The sequence below is a fragment of the Sorex araneus genome, chromosome X (genome assembly GCF_027595985.1).
Source record: "Sorex araneus isolate mSorAra2 chromosome X, mSorAra2.pri, whole genome shotgun sequence".
NCBI classification, from domain to species: domain Eukaryota; kingdom Metazoa; phylum Chordata; class Mammalia; order Eulipotyphla; family Soricidae; genus Sorex; species Sorex araneus.
The window spans coordinates 248707058-248720875 of NC_073313.1; the positions used below are offsets into that span (position 1 = coordinate 248707058).

Genomic DNA, 13818 nt, shown 5'->3' on the forward strand with positions numbered 1-13818 from the left:
GTACAATGACACAACAGGCATGGTATTCTTCCTTAACAGGGCATTCGCTCCTGAGTGAAAACTGTTGAAGCACTCAAAGCACAACGGGATATTCTCAGAGCCAGGAAGAGGAAGGAAAAGGATCTGGTGGCAGTAGGAGTGATGCTCTTTATGAGTCAAACAGGCGACATCAACATCCAAAGTACATATGTGTGTGTGTGTGTGTGTGTGTGTGTGTGTGTGTGTGTAAAGGAGTTTAGATCAATATTAGAAATGACATTACCTCCTGAGGAACTCCAAGTCTTTTAGCTGGGATTTTCTCAAAATACCCTTCAAACATGTCTTTTGCCAAATGACCATAGTTGTCGAAAGCAGTCTGGGAATAAATTATTCCCTGTGTATAAAAATAAAAAAGGGAACAGAATAAAGTACATGTAATTAATTCAATTTAACTGCAAAGACATAAAAACAGCCTATCAAATAGTAACAAAAATTAACTGACTTAAAGGTAATAGAAGTTAACGTTTCTGAGCATTTTTCCTTCAACGGTGTCAAAGGTCACTCAGTCTCAGTCGCATACCTGGATGAGCCGAATAGTTATTTGGGGGCTCTCTCTACCTTAATAAACAGTTAAGTCTTAGGTTTTTTTCAGGGAAGACAGGATTTCTGAGAGTATAATCCTATAACTAGATTGGATAGGTAAGTAATTGGGAACAGAGGGTCTAATTCCTCTTTGGCTGCACTATTCTGCTTTACAGCTTTATAGGACATGGGCAAATGAGACTTAAAACATGCAGTATTTTCATTGACTGTTAACCAAGAACACAACCACAAATAAAACACTCAACTACAATTTTCATTAATTATCAATCTAACAGAAAAAATAATGTGATTTCCCATTATATGGGTGGAACGTGAGGGCAGCGTGCTGAGTGAAGGAAGTCAGAAGGAGAGGGAGAGACACAGAATGACCTCTGTCAGGTGTGGAATATAAAGAAATACTGTCAAGAAGAAAGAAATGACCCATGGCAACAGGGCCTGAGAGTAAGCCTAAGGCGCTAATCTGACACTCTGAGGCGGGGGGTTGGGGTGGGGTGACAACATTGTGTACATAAAAATATTGTTAAACAGTATTGTAAATCACAGTGCCTTGATAAAAAAATGGAATTTTAATAAAGAATTGTTTTCTATTAGGTTTGAGGGAGGTTATAAGGACAGGAAAATTACTCAAGAACTATATAATATGGGCTAAAGCTGTTTGTCATTGGTTCATAGCTACAACAGAACTTAATGAGCAAGAGAGGAAACAGGAATCAAAGTAAGATGAAGAAAGTGGACGTAATAATCACTCCAATTATCAATTATATTTTGACAATACACTGGTTTTCTCTCTCCCTCCCTCTCTCTCTCTCTCTCTCTCTCTCTCTCTTCTTCCTTCCTTCCTTCTTTTATTTTTTGGGCCACATCTGGTAGTGCTCAGGACTTACTCCTGGCCCTATGCTCAGGGATCACCCCTGGTAGAGCACAGGGGGCCAAATGGGATGCCAGGGATTGAACTCAGGTCAGCTACATACAAGGCTAGTGTCCTACCTGCTATACTGTCTCTCCAGTCCAAATACACTGGTTTTCAATAAAACAATTCATAAGCTTTGGTTTAAGGATTATGGCATCTTCTAGAAGTGTTAAGATTTAGACATTAAACCTAACAAGTTCTTTGGAAGACGAACATGAGAAAGATTTCATGAAGTACACTTTTAGAGAATTAAGAGGCATCAAATTAAGAGTGGAACTCAATCTGATAATAAGTCTTGTGACTGTCTTAATATGATGTGTGTTATACAACATCAGCTATGAGACCTGAAATGACCTGAAATTTTTGGCTAGAAGACTAAAATTTGTCAGATATGAAACTTTTCCATTAGCTTATAAAAACCAGTTGGTTTTGTTACCATTGGGTAGCGTGGATTGCAATGCTTATAAATATTACAGAGGTAGACCCAAAGATAAACTCCACAGATGAGGAGTTCCTGAAGAAGGGATGATCAGCACCATGGTAAGCAACACTGTCAGCACACGTTAGAAACTACATCTAGGGCCTCAGGAATCTCTTCTAACCTTCCACTGTTGTGCTGCCTCACTATTCTGGTAAATTATGTGTTTGATGTTCAACCAGGTCCAGCTCTGGATGGAGGGAGCAGGATAGAACCAGGGGACCTCTGAAAGGATTCCTGAAGCTTCTTCCTTCCACCCAGCAGCTCCTTTTGGCCCCATGGAGGACTAAACAGGCCCTCTGAGAAAACTGCTGAAGTTTATCAGACTCCATTCTGCTACAGACCCCACAATTTCCTTCTCTCTTCCCCAACCTGCCCTATATATATATATATATATATATATATATATATATATATAAAACTATCCCCAATGTGAAAGCAAGATGGTCCTTTGAGACAAGTGTGCCATCTTCTTGGGTTTCCAGGCCCTGAATAAACCCGTTTTTCTCACATGAAGTCTTGTATAATGGCCTTCAAATGGCAAATGCTGAAACAGGATTTGGTAACGACATTATAAAAGACATTTGGGCTAAGTTTTGCAAGATGAGGTATTTCATTTAATGTCTTTTTAGAAGTACCTAACTAGTATGTAATATCCAAGCAGGCTTAAACTATATACCAAACGAAATATGAAAATGCACACAGAAAGAAAATAATTGTTTTGGAGTTGAACATGTAATCATTTACCCTCTAATAGTCAATACATGTCAGATATATTTTCTTAACTCAGATATAATTCTCCACTAAACTTCCAAGAATTCTGACCTGAAGTTTCTTCTCCCAATGGAGGATTTATGATAAAACAAGAAAAACAACACAATATTTTGGATGAATTTATTGTTTAAAGCTATAGTTTACAATCTTCATCATGCAGTTGAATTTTCTTGGTGTTTTTCAAACTACAGATTCCTGGGATACACAGTTGGGAGTAAACCTATATGTCACTATTTTTCAATAACATTTCACAGATATTTCTAATGTACAGCTAGAAGTGCGAGTCATTGGTTTGATTTAACCTTCTTGAGAATCTGGTTGCAAATCAAAGAGTATTTCCCTAATACAAATTAATCTTTCAAAGCTTATCTATTTTTTAGAAGTTAACTTTGTCCCATATGTGGGATCATTAACTATCTCATCTACAGTGCAAGTATAACTGGAATCACACAGAAATATATTCAGAGCAAACATTCACTTACTGGGGCAACACAGTTGATTCTCACTCCACTGCTGGCCCATTCGATAGCTAAAGTTTTGGTGAGGTTGTAGATACCTTCTCTGGCAGCTCCAGTGTGCCTTGCAAAGACAAAATATACACATTACAATCCCATTCTGTCAAAGAATCTTCTTAGCATCTAAACTAACAAGGGTGCCAATGAGCTGGCAGAATAAACCCAATAAGAGTTTATTCTTCATATAGGCCTGTATCTTTCCAAGTCTGCCCCTCCAATTGAAAAAGAACCAGATTTTCCATTTAAGCATTTTAATGACAGGTTCCATATTCAATCGTTGTCTAAGGAGGCTTATTTCTGCATCCGATGTGATTTAGACCTCATACAACTTGTGCAATTACAGCTAATAACTCTTTAAAGGCTGTCACTTTGCTTCATATCCTTACTGAAACTTAGCAGTAGGCGGTAAAACAGCACACAATTCTCAGTGCTTTTGTCATGGCACTAACAAATGTTTTAAGTACTGCTATGACTCGGGCTCCTGTATGTTGATTTCTTACCCTTTGAATTATTTTTTTGAAATTCAACTGTTTCACTGCTTGAATCAACAAGCCAGTCCTTTCTACTCCTGAGTTCACTATGCAGACATCAGAATGTTTATTCACTCACCCACTGATGACCTGTGATTGATTCAATGGGAGATGTGAGTTGCTTTTTGGCTTATCTCTTACCCTAGTAATATTCACAATAACCCAAGGGAGTTTAGACTCCCTTGGCCAGGCTGTAATGGAAACTAGAGTAGCCTTAAATGACATTGAGAAAAAAAAAGACTAGGAATACCTAGAAAAATGTGTGAAGACAGCAATTATTTTGCTGATATCAATCGAGTAACCCTAATATGAATGGGAATATTTTAGAAGAACTAAAGTTCAATAAAGTGAAATGCTAGGTACTAATATCCTAAACTCATTAAAGAGATCAACTACCTTAATTTAAGGAATTTTTTTCTTTATTCAGTTAACAATTCTCAATATATAGGGGAAAAAACAAATAAAAATGCTTACGCAGCTCCTGGAAATCCATTTTTAGTCAGGACAACGATGTTGACAATCGACCCTCCATGCTCCTTCATCCAGGATTTGTAAACTGTAGGAAACAGACAAATAACCCTATTAATCCCTAATCATTTTCCCAGTCCCTGTTCTAGCATGATGCCTATTAGCAATTTTTCTGTTTACACTTTGTTTTGAGGAGGGCTCCCAAACAGTGCTCAGGATCGAAGGAAGTGGCCTGGTCTTCTGAGCAAACCATGCTGAGGACATGGTGACACTCAGGTCTATGACGCAGTGCTTGTGGGTAGGGGATGGTGTAGGGGAGGGAGCACCAGAACCACCCTAGCAGTGCTCGATTTACACCATGTGATGTTCAGGGTCGAGTGGTATCAGGGATCAAACCAGTCTTGCATGTACCCTAATCCCAGCCCTATTTTTCCTTTCTATAAAAGTCCCAATTGAACAATTTATATACCATAAAATTTAAGTATTCTATACTTACATCTTAATTCTTTTTTTTTAATAAGAATTTGTGTAACCATCATTTATTCAGTTTTTTTTTTATTAGTGAGTCAGCATGGGGTACAGTTACATCCTTACAAACTTTCGTGCTTGCATTTCAGTCATACAATGATCAGGTACCCATCCCTTTACCAGTGCCATTCTCCACCACCAATGATCCCAGTATCCCTCCCACCACCCTCCCCCTCCCCCCCCCACCATCTATGCCCCGCCTCTGTAACAGGGCATTCCCTTTTGTTCTCTCTTTCCTTTGGGGTGTTGTAGTTTTATTCAGCTTTAGAATCTTTCTACTACCTTAGAGGTGTTTTTTTTTTAATTTGCAAATGAAAAAATATTATTTGCCTATTTATAGCTCAATCCTTTCCAGGGAATACTCATCTATTTTCTGCTTCTATAAATGTGCCTTTGCTAAATACTTCACACATACGGAATGATACAAGGGGCTGGAGCAATAGTACAGCATGTGTTTATCTTTAACCTCTCCTTTGTGCTCTTTTCCCTCTATCTGTTAGTCACATATATCCCCAAAGCAGGCCCTGTAACTTGTAAAGTCAAATTCTTCTGAGGGCTCTGGATTTTGTGTATGCAAATGAAGTAATGCTTTTCTTTTTCCCTTATGTCCTTTTCATGGTTTGTCGGAGATCAATATCCTTTTTGTATAGATACAGGAAGACAGTTAATGCTATACTTTTGTAACATGGGAACTAAATGACTCTGAATAATATTTACTCCTGGGCATCCATCATATTGACTTAAGCCTCAATTGCCCTACTTCCTAACACTTCCAAAAGGAGAGTCCTGGCAAGGGACTTGGATGTACCCGGGGCAAGCTATACCCTGGCATCAAAATGGGACAGGCTAAGTGCCATGAGAAGTATAAGTTAAAAACAAGGTCATGGAACAAACTGACATGATCCAAAAGGATGTTACTGAATAAGGACGCTGCTGGAATTAGGAAAGACTAACTTGACCTGAGGACTGTAGTCTGGGATATATAGCACAAAGTCCCCAGGAAGAGTCACCATTTAAGCTTAATATATCTCTTACTGTGTCTAGAAATACTATTAAGTAGTAAAGTTAAGATGACTGTCTAGGGGCTGGAGAGATAGCACAGCGGGTAGGGTGTTTGCCTTGCACGAGGCCGACCCGGGTTCTAATCTCAGTATCCCATATGGTCCCCTGAGCACGGCCAGGGGTAATTCCTGAGTGCAGAGCCAGGAGTAACCCCTGTGCATCACCAGGTGTGACCCAAAAAGAAAAAAAAAAGATGACTGTCTAAATGTATTGCTAACTAAGGAAATGAGAAAGCATAAGCCCTTAGATGAAATTCTGCCCTTGGGTGAATCTCCTAGCAAGAATCTAGAGTGCTGAGCACTACAAGAGGTTCTGCCCTCGAGTCCTAGAAGAACTTCCCCTGAAGGATGGACTTTATATCTGTTCAGTGTTTATGGTAATTTTCAACCACACCTATATGTAATTGTCCCCCCCACCCCAACCCTTCATGATTTCTCTATAACTAATGCTGTGAGACTTGAGTAACACACCAAGGGGACCCACAGGTCACCGGCTGACAGTGACAATTCTTATATACAAAGAACAAATCAGAGGAGAAAGAGATCAAGGACTGAATCCCATTTAAAGTAGTATCCAAGAACATCAAGTATCTAGGAATCAACTTAACAAAAGAGTTAACGAAACAAAAACTACATCAGGAGAACTTTTTTTTTTTTTTTTTTTTGGTTTTTGGGTCACACCCGGCGATGCACAGGGGTTACTCCTGGCTCTTCACTCAGGAATTACCCCTGGCGGTGCTCAGGGGACCATATGGGATGCTGGGAATCGAACCCGGGTCGGCCGCATGCAAGGCAAACGCCCTACCCGCTGTGCTATCGCTCCAGCCCCCATCAGGAGAACTTTAAATCACTGAAGAGAGAGATATAAGAAGGACTTAGGAAATGAAAAAAAAAATCCTATGTTCATGGAGTAGAAGAATCAATATTATTAAAATGACTATCCTACCTAAGCTGTTATATAGATTCAATGCAATCCCCATCCAAATTCAGACAACATTTATCTGGGACCTAGAAAAGTCAAAAACAAAGTTTGTACGGAATCAGAAAAAAAAATTACAAATAGCAAAAATAACACAGAAAAGTAAGAAATTGAGAGGTATTTCATTACATAATTTGGAAGTGTATTATAAAGCTAGCATGATCAAAACTGAATGGTACTGGAATAAAGATGCACCCTTTGATCAGTGGTTCAGAATTGAATAACCTATGACAAAACTCCATATATAAGGACAGTTAATTTTCAATAAAGGAACTGAGAGAACATAGAAGGGAGTAAAGATAGCCTCTTCAACAAATGGTGCTGGGAAAACTGGATAACTATGTAAGGAATTAAAGCTGGATCCATATCTTCCACCTCACACAAAAGTCAATTCAAAGTGGATCAAATATCTGGAGATCTGACCAGAAACTATAAAGCACATTGAGGAAAATACAGGCAGAACCTTTTAAGATTTGAACCTCAAAGGTGTCTTCAATGATCTGATACCACTGACAAAGGCAACACAATCAAAAATAAACAAACGGGGCTGCATAACATTAAAAAGCTTCTGCATGGCAAAAGAAAGATCTGTAAAACTAAAAGCTGAATGGGAAAATTATTTGCATTCAACGGCATGAGATAAAGGTTTGAGATGCAAGATATATAAGGCACACACAAAGATCAATCAAAAAATTTCCAAAACCCTATCAAAAAATGGGAAGAGGAAATGGATAGACACTTCTCAAAGGAAAACAGTCAACACGTGAAAAACTGCTCAGTATCACTTATCATCAGAAAAAAACCCAAATCAAGATGACAATGAGATATCATCTCACACTAGTGAGAATGGCACAAAAAGAGTAAGAACAATCTGTGTTGGTGAGGATGTGGTGAAAAGGAATTCTCATCCACGACTGCTGGGAGTGTTGTCTGCTACAATCCTTGTGGAAAACACTATAGAGAATTCTCAGTAAACTTAGAATTGAACTGCCATTCGACCCAGCAATTCCACTGTTGGGCATCTACTCTTAGAACATAAAAGCACTCAAAAGAACATATGCACACCATTATTCACTGCCTCACTCAGTGCAATCACTAAGATATGGAATCAACTTAACAGTGCAACAACAGATGAATGGATTATGAAGATGCACAATGAAATAACCATGCAGCTGCAAGGAAGGATGAAACTATGCCTTTTGTTGCTAAGTGTTTGGAACTGGAAAATAACATGTTGAGTGAAGTAAGCCAAAAGAAGACAAACATAGGATGACCTCACTTATCTGGGGTATATAGAATACTGGATGATGAAATGTAGTGAAAGGGTGAGGCCTGGATCACCTTTGAATTCAGTGTTTAGAGAAGAGAAAGAGAAGGAAAGAAATCAAGGGCGGGGGTGGGAGGGGTAGAATAGAACAGGTGAACAGGCATCAGGGCTTCACTATATACGAGTGAAGGATATAGCCATATATACAAAACATAGCCTCAGCAAAAGGGAAAACATGAGATGTAAGTCACAACCGCTGAGACTTTGTAATGTGCCTGTCAAGTTGTGACGGGCAGGAAGAGGGTAGGGGTTGGGGTGGGGAGGGCATATGGGAACACTGGTGGAGGGAAGTTATCCTGGTAGTGCGGGTGGTGTTGAAATACACACCTCAAACTCAACTACAAATAACTTTGTAAATCACAGTACTTTAATTAACAGAAAAGAATGTGGACTGATGTTCTGCCATAACATTTGGTTGAATTAACAGGTTCCCAAGAGTTGATATATTTCTTTCAAACAAAATTATTATTGAAGTTTTCTTTAACTTTATGAGCATAATTTATCACTGTATGTCTATACCTCTATATATTCTTACATTTTTTCCTTCATAATATTATGGAGCAATAGCACAGCGGTTGGGTGTTCGCCTTTCACACGGCCAACCCATGTTCAATTACTCCGCCCCTCTCAGAGAGCCCGGCAAGCTACCGAGAGTATGGAGCCCGCACGGCAGAGCCTGGCAAGTTACTGTGCATATTGGTTATGCCAAAAACAATAACAATAAGTCTCTCAATGAGAGACATTACTGGTGCCCACTCGAACAAGTCGATGAGCAATGGGATGACAGTGACAGTGAATATTCTCACAAAGTAAAATTAAAAGTTCAACAGAATCCAGAGTCTGTAGGTATTGCTCAATTTCTATTCATAAATGTATCCTTTTTTCTCTCTCTCTCCTTCTCTCTCCCTCTCTCCCTCTCCCCCTCCTTCTGCTCTCTTTCAGCTCACATCTCTCAATTTTTTTTTCAATAAAAACTATTTTGTTTCACAGAAAAGTATCAATTTACATTCCTATGATGAAGATCAGTAAATCAGAGAGGTAAATGGCTATACTTTGAAGCAAAGTTCTCTTTCAGAATTCCCTTATGGTCAGAGTATAGAGACAGTCTACAGAGTAGGGTACTTGCCTTACAGGCTCACAACCCAGGTTCCGTCCTCTGCACCCCATGGAGTTCCCCATGCCCTGCTGAGTAAGCCCTGAGCACCACCAGCGTGGCCACCTCAAAACATAAAAATAAAAACTAAAATTCTCTATTATTTGTCCTTATGTGTTATTATTTCCAGAAGTGCCTGGGATCAAAGCTAGGTCTCACGTCCATACAAGGCATACATATTACCTTTCAGCCAGATCCCTGTCTCCTGGCTTCTCTAGGACCTGGAAATAAACCTTCAATTCCATTCGTGTTATAGGTCACACTTGCCTGCTTTGCACATGTAGAAGGTGCCCGTCAGGTTGGTTTCGATCACAGCATTCCATCCCTTGGAACTGATGTCTTCTGCGAGAGCCATGAACTGGCCCCCTCCATTGTTCACCAAGAAATCAATCCTACCATGAATATCTAAAGTGGATTTGACCAAACTATTCACCTAAAGAGAAACAATGACAGCAAAGTCATTAATACCCTACCTTCTCACTCGGACCAAAGGGTTGCTCTAGAGGACTCTCACCTTGCAGCCTCTCACACCGCACCATCAATCAGAGTCTCCCAATGCCTCGAGACCATAAAGCTAAAGTTGTCATTGGGATAGAAAGGTTTCTCCAAAAGCCCGGAAAACTCTGGAGTAAAGCAGGTGTCCATTGTGTAAGCTACCAATCCAGGATAACCAAGCACAATAGAATCAGGTTAAATGTAGCATTAAGAATTATTTGGTGGAGGGGCTGGAGTGATAGCACAGCGGGTAGGGCATTTGCCTTGCACTCGGCCAACCCGGGTTCGATTCCCAGCATCCCATATGGTCCCCTGAGCAACGCTAGGGGTGATTCCTGAGTGCAAAGCCAGGAGTAACCCCGTGCATCGCTGGGTGTGACCCAAAAAAGAAAAAAAAAAGAATTACTTGGTGGAGGGGCCAGAGAGATAGCACAGCGGGTAGGGCGTTTGCCTTGCATGAGGCTGACTTGGGTTCAATCCCCGGCATCCCATATGGTCCCCCAAGCACTGCCTGGAGTAATTCCTGAGTGCAGAGCCAGGAGTAACCCCTGAGCAATGCTGGGTGTGAGCAAAAAGCAAAATAACTAACTAACTAAATAAATAAATATTTGGTGGAGAGGCTGTAGCGATAGCACAGCAGGTAGGGTGTTTGCCTTGCATGAGGCCAACCCGGGTTTGATTCCCAGCATCCCATATGGTCCCCCGAGCACCGCCAGGAGTAATTCCTGAGTGCAGAGCCAGGAGTAACCCCTGTGCATTGCCGGGTTGAACCAAAAAGAAAAGAAAAAGAATTATTTAAAGGGCAAACAGCATGAAAGGTAGTCAGTCCCAAGTTGCAAACACATCCATGCTTCTCCTTGCTTCCTGGTCCTGCTTCTCTACCTCGTCTGAGTTTACCAGGTCAAGAAATCACTAAGGGCAACAAATTCCCACACAGACTTCTCTGTGAGCTATTAATAAAGACCCAGGGCCGGAGAGATAGAGCAGTGGGGAAGGCACTGGCCTTGCACATTGCCAACTGGAGTTGAATCCCCAACACCAAATATGGTTCATCAGCCCTGAAAGGAGGGACCCCTGAGCACATGGCCAGGAGTAAGCCCTGAGTACAACTGGATGTGACCCGAAATAAAACGAACACTAAAACACAGTCAGGCTAAGGAGACTCTCTCTATGCAAATTAAAATGAATGAGTCAAAAATCTCTTGGCTTTATGTGTCCTCCGCATGGCAGAGCCTGGCAAGCTACCCGTGGTGTATTCAATATGCCAAAAACAGTCACAAGTCTCACAATGGAGACGTTACTGATGCCCGCTTGAGCAAACTGATGAACAACGGGATGACAGTGCTACAGTGCTACAGTGCTTATGTGTCTTACCTCCTCTTCTTTACGGATGTTGCATTGTAGAGGAGTGATTTGAACCTGGCTATTGGCAGGTAGGTTGGCCTTCATTTCATCTGCAGCAGATTTTAATCTCTCCAACTTACGGGATGCGATGACCACGTTACATCCTGAGAGAAAATTGTCAAAGAATGAATCGGTATAGTTAATACGCTTTTGCTGGTTTTACAAATTCCACATTTTAATATTAGAAAATATTTCACGTGAAAACTGCTTCCAGCCATGTGGGAGTAAGAAGAACTGAACTCAGCCAGCAGACCAAAACTACTTAAAGAAAAAATATCCATATAAAACCCAGCTTATTCCATCACTGGCAACCAAGGGGCATAGACTAGAGGTCTCAGAGAGCAGAAATACACATCAGAGGATTTGGAGATTAGCCTCGCTTGCATGTAGCCTCAAAGAGAGCTTCTTGTCTGCAGCGGAGGGAGGAGGAGTCCATTTAGAAGCAAGTGGTTTTCTCGGTGGTGGAGGCAAAGCTGGGAGTTTGGAGAGGCCAAACAGCTAAAGACACAGGGCAGAGAGTAAAGGGAGTGACACAGAAAGGAATCCCAGAGATCCAAAGAGTTGCCTCAAATCTTCTGCTGAACTGTGATCAGCACTTGTGGAAAAGGAAATGATCTCCGAATGGAAAAAGAATCCCTCAAGATGAGTCCTGGGAATGAACTCTGGTGCTCACAGAACACTGGCATAGTCCCTGCTCACCTCTGACAGCATTTTATGGCACATTAGGTAAATATTCAAATGGGTGTGAGGAAATATGAGCCCTTCAGTATAAGCTGTTCGGGCCAACACTGAACTCAAAACAAGCCTTTTTTTGTAAAGTACGAAAGGGTTTCCAAGTAATTTAACTTCAGTCCAGAATATACCTCAAGAATATTTATCTGAGGGCTGGAGCAATAGTACGGGCAGTAGGCACTTGCCCTGCCCTCAGCCAATCCATTCAATTACCAGCACCCCATGTGGTCCCCAAAGTCCAGCCAGGAGTGATCCTTGGATGCAGAGCCAAGAGTTAACCCAGGGCACCACCAGCTATGGCCCCCGAACAACAAGAACAACAAAATTACAGTCCTCAAACACTGCCAGGAGCATCTCATCAGCCTAAGAACAGGAAGAATTTCCCAGCTACACTTGGTATGGCCCAACCCTTCCCACCCTACTCTACCTCAAAATAAAATGAAAATGACTTGCATTATGTAAGGCATGCAAACGAATAATAAAGTTATTTTTTAAGTTATTTTTTAAAAGACTAAAAATCCACTATTGATAAAATTAAATAAAGCAGTTTAACATGGGAAAATGTTTAACAAAAAAGAGAGAAAAGGAACAAAGAAGAGAGAAGACTTTGTTTTATAGGAACACTGTGTGCCAGGAGACAATGGAATATCTCTTCTGTGTGTGTGTGTGTGGTGTGTGTGTGTGTGTGTGTGTCTGTGTGTGTGTGTTGGGATAGGGGGGCCCACAGGCAACAAGAGAAAGGAAGATTGTGAATCTAGGAACTTGACCTACTTTGAAAATGACTTTCCAAAATAATGGCAAAATACAGACATTTGCAGTCATATGATAGCTAAAGAATTCATTCAAGCATACCTTCACTGCACAAGGGCTAAAGGAAATCCTTCAAATAGAAAAACAACAATACCATGTGAAAGATAGTACTGAAAAGATGAAAGAGAATCAAAAATAATCACTATAGCGCATATAGATTTTCATCTCTTTATTCGATTCATTTTTGTACATGGCCTTTTTGTTTGTCTTTTAGACCATACCTGGCTTTGCTCAGGACTAATCCTGGCTCTGACTCAGGGATCAGTCCTGGCAGTGCTTGGTGGATCATAGGCGGTGTCAGGGTTCAAATTCAGGTTGACTACATACAAGGCAAGTGCCTTGCTCTCTGTATTATATCGCTGCCCACATACAACTCTCTTGAAAAAGCAGTTATAGTTTAAAGTAAAAATGAGGATGGTGTATTGTGGGATTTTTGTAAAATATGTATACATAAGATGTATCAGAACAAAAGCGGGGCTGGAGCAATAGTACAGCAGGTAGAGTGTTTGCCTTGCACGTGGCTGACCTGGGTTCAATCTCCAGCATCCCGTATGGTACCCCAAGCACCGCCAGGAGTAATTCCTGAGTGCAGAGCCAGGAGTAACCCCTGTGTATCGCTAGGTGTGGCCCCAGAAGCCAAAAATAAATAAAAAAGTTTAAAAAAAATAAAGGGGGCTAGAGCAATAGCACAGCAGGTAGGGCGTTTGCCTTGCACGCGGCCAACCCGGGTTCGATTCCCAGTGTCCCATATGGCCCCCTGAGCACCGCCAGGAGTAATTCCTTAGTGCAGAGCCAGGAGTGACCCCTGAGTATCGCTAGGTGTGACCCAAAAAGCAAAAAATTAAAATTAAAATTAAAATTAAAAAAATAAAGAACAAAAGCATGATTGCCAAGCAGGGTTAGACAGAAGGTCTTATTTGGCTCACTCTACTAGTCACTAATATCAATTACCTTGGCTAAATGAAATAGCCCTAGCCTCCCAAGAGTAGCACGACTCACATCTCCTGGTCACTGAATATGAACTACAAAGTCACATCAAATACAAACTTCACAGCTAGCTGTTTCATTTAAA

General features: G+C 40.8%; 1 protein-coding gene across 1 annotated transcript in view; it reads right to left on the reverse strand.

The window, feature by feature from the left end:
- Window positions 1-13818, reverse strand: part of PECR (peroxisomal trans-2-enoyl-CoA reductase) — a 34202-nt gene that overhangs the window by 10512 nt on the left and 9872 nt on the right. The window contains exons 2-6 of the mRNA XM_004601434.2: window positions 11175-11308; window positions 9573-9738; window positions 4264-4345; window positions 3227-3323; window positions 263-373 (exon numbers count right to left, since the gene is read on the reverse strand). Of these exons, the coding sequence (XP_004601491.2) occupies window positions 263-373; window positions 3227-3323; window positions 4264-4345; window positions 9573-9738; window positions 11175-11308 (590 nt within the window). The remainder of the gene's footprint in view (window positions 1-262; window positions 374-3226; window positions 3324-4263; window positions 4346-9572; window positions 9739-11174; window positions 11309-13818) is intronic.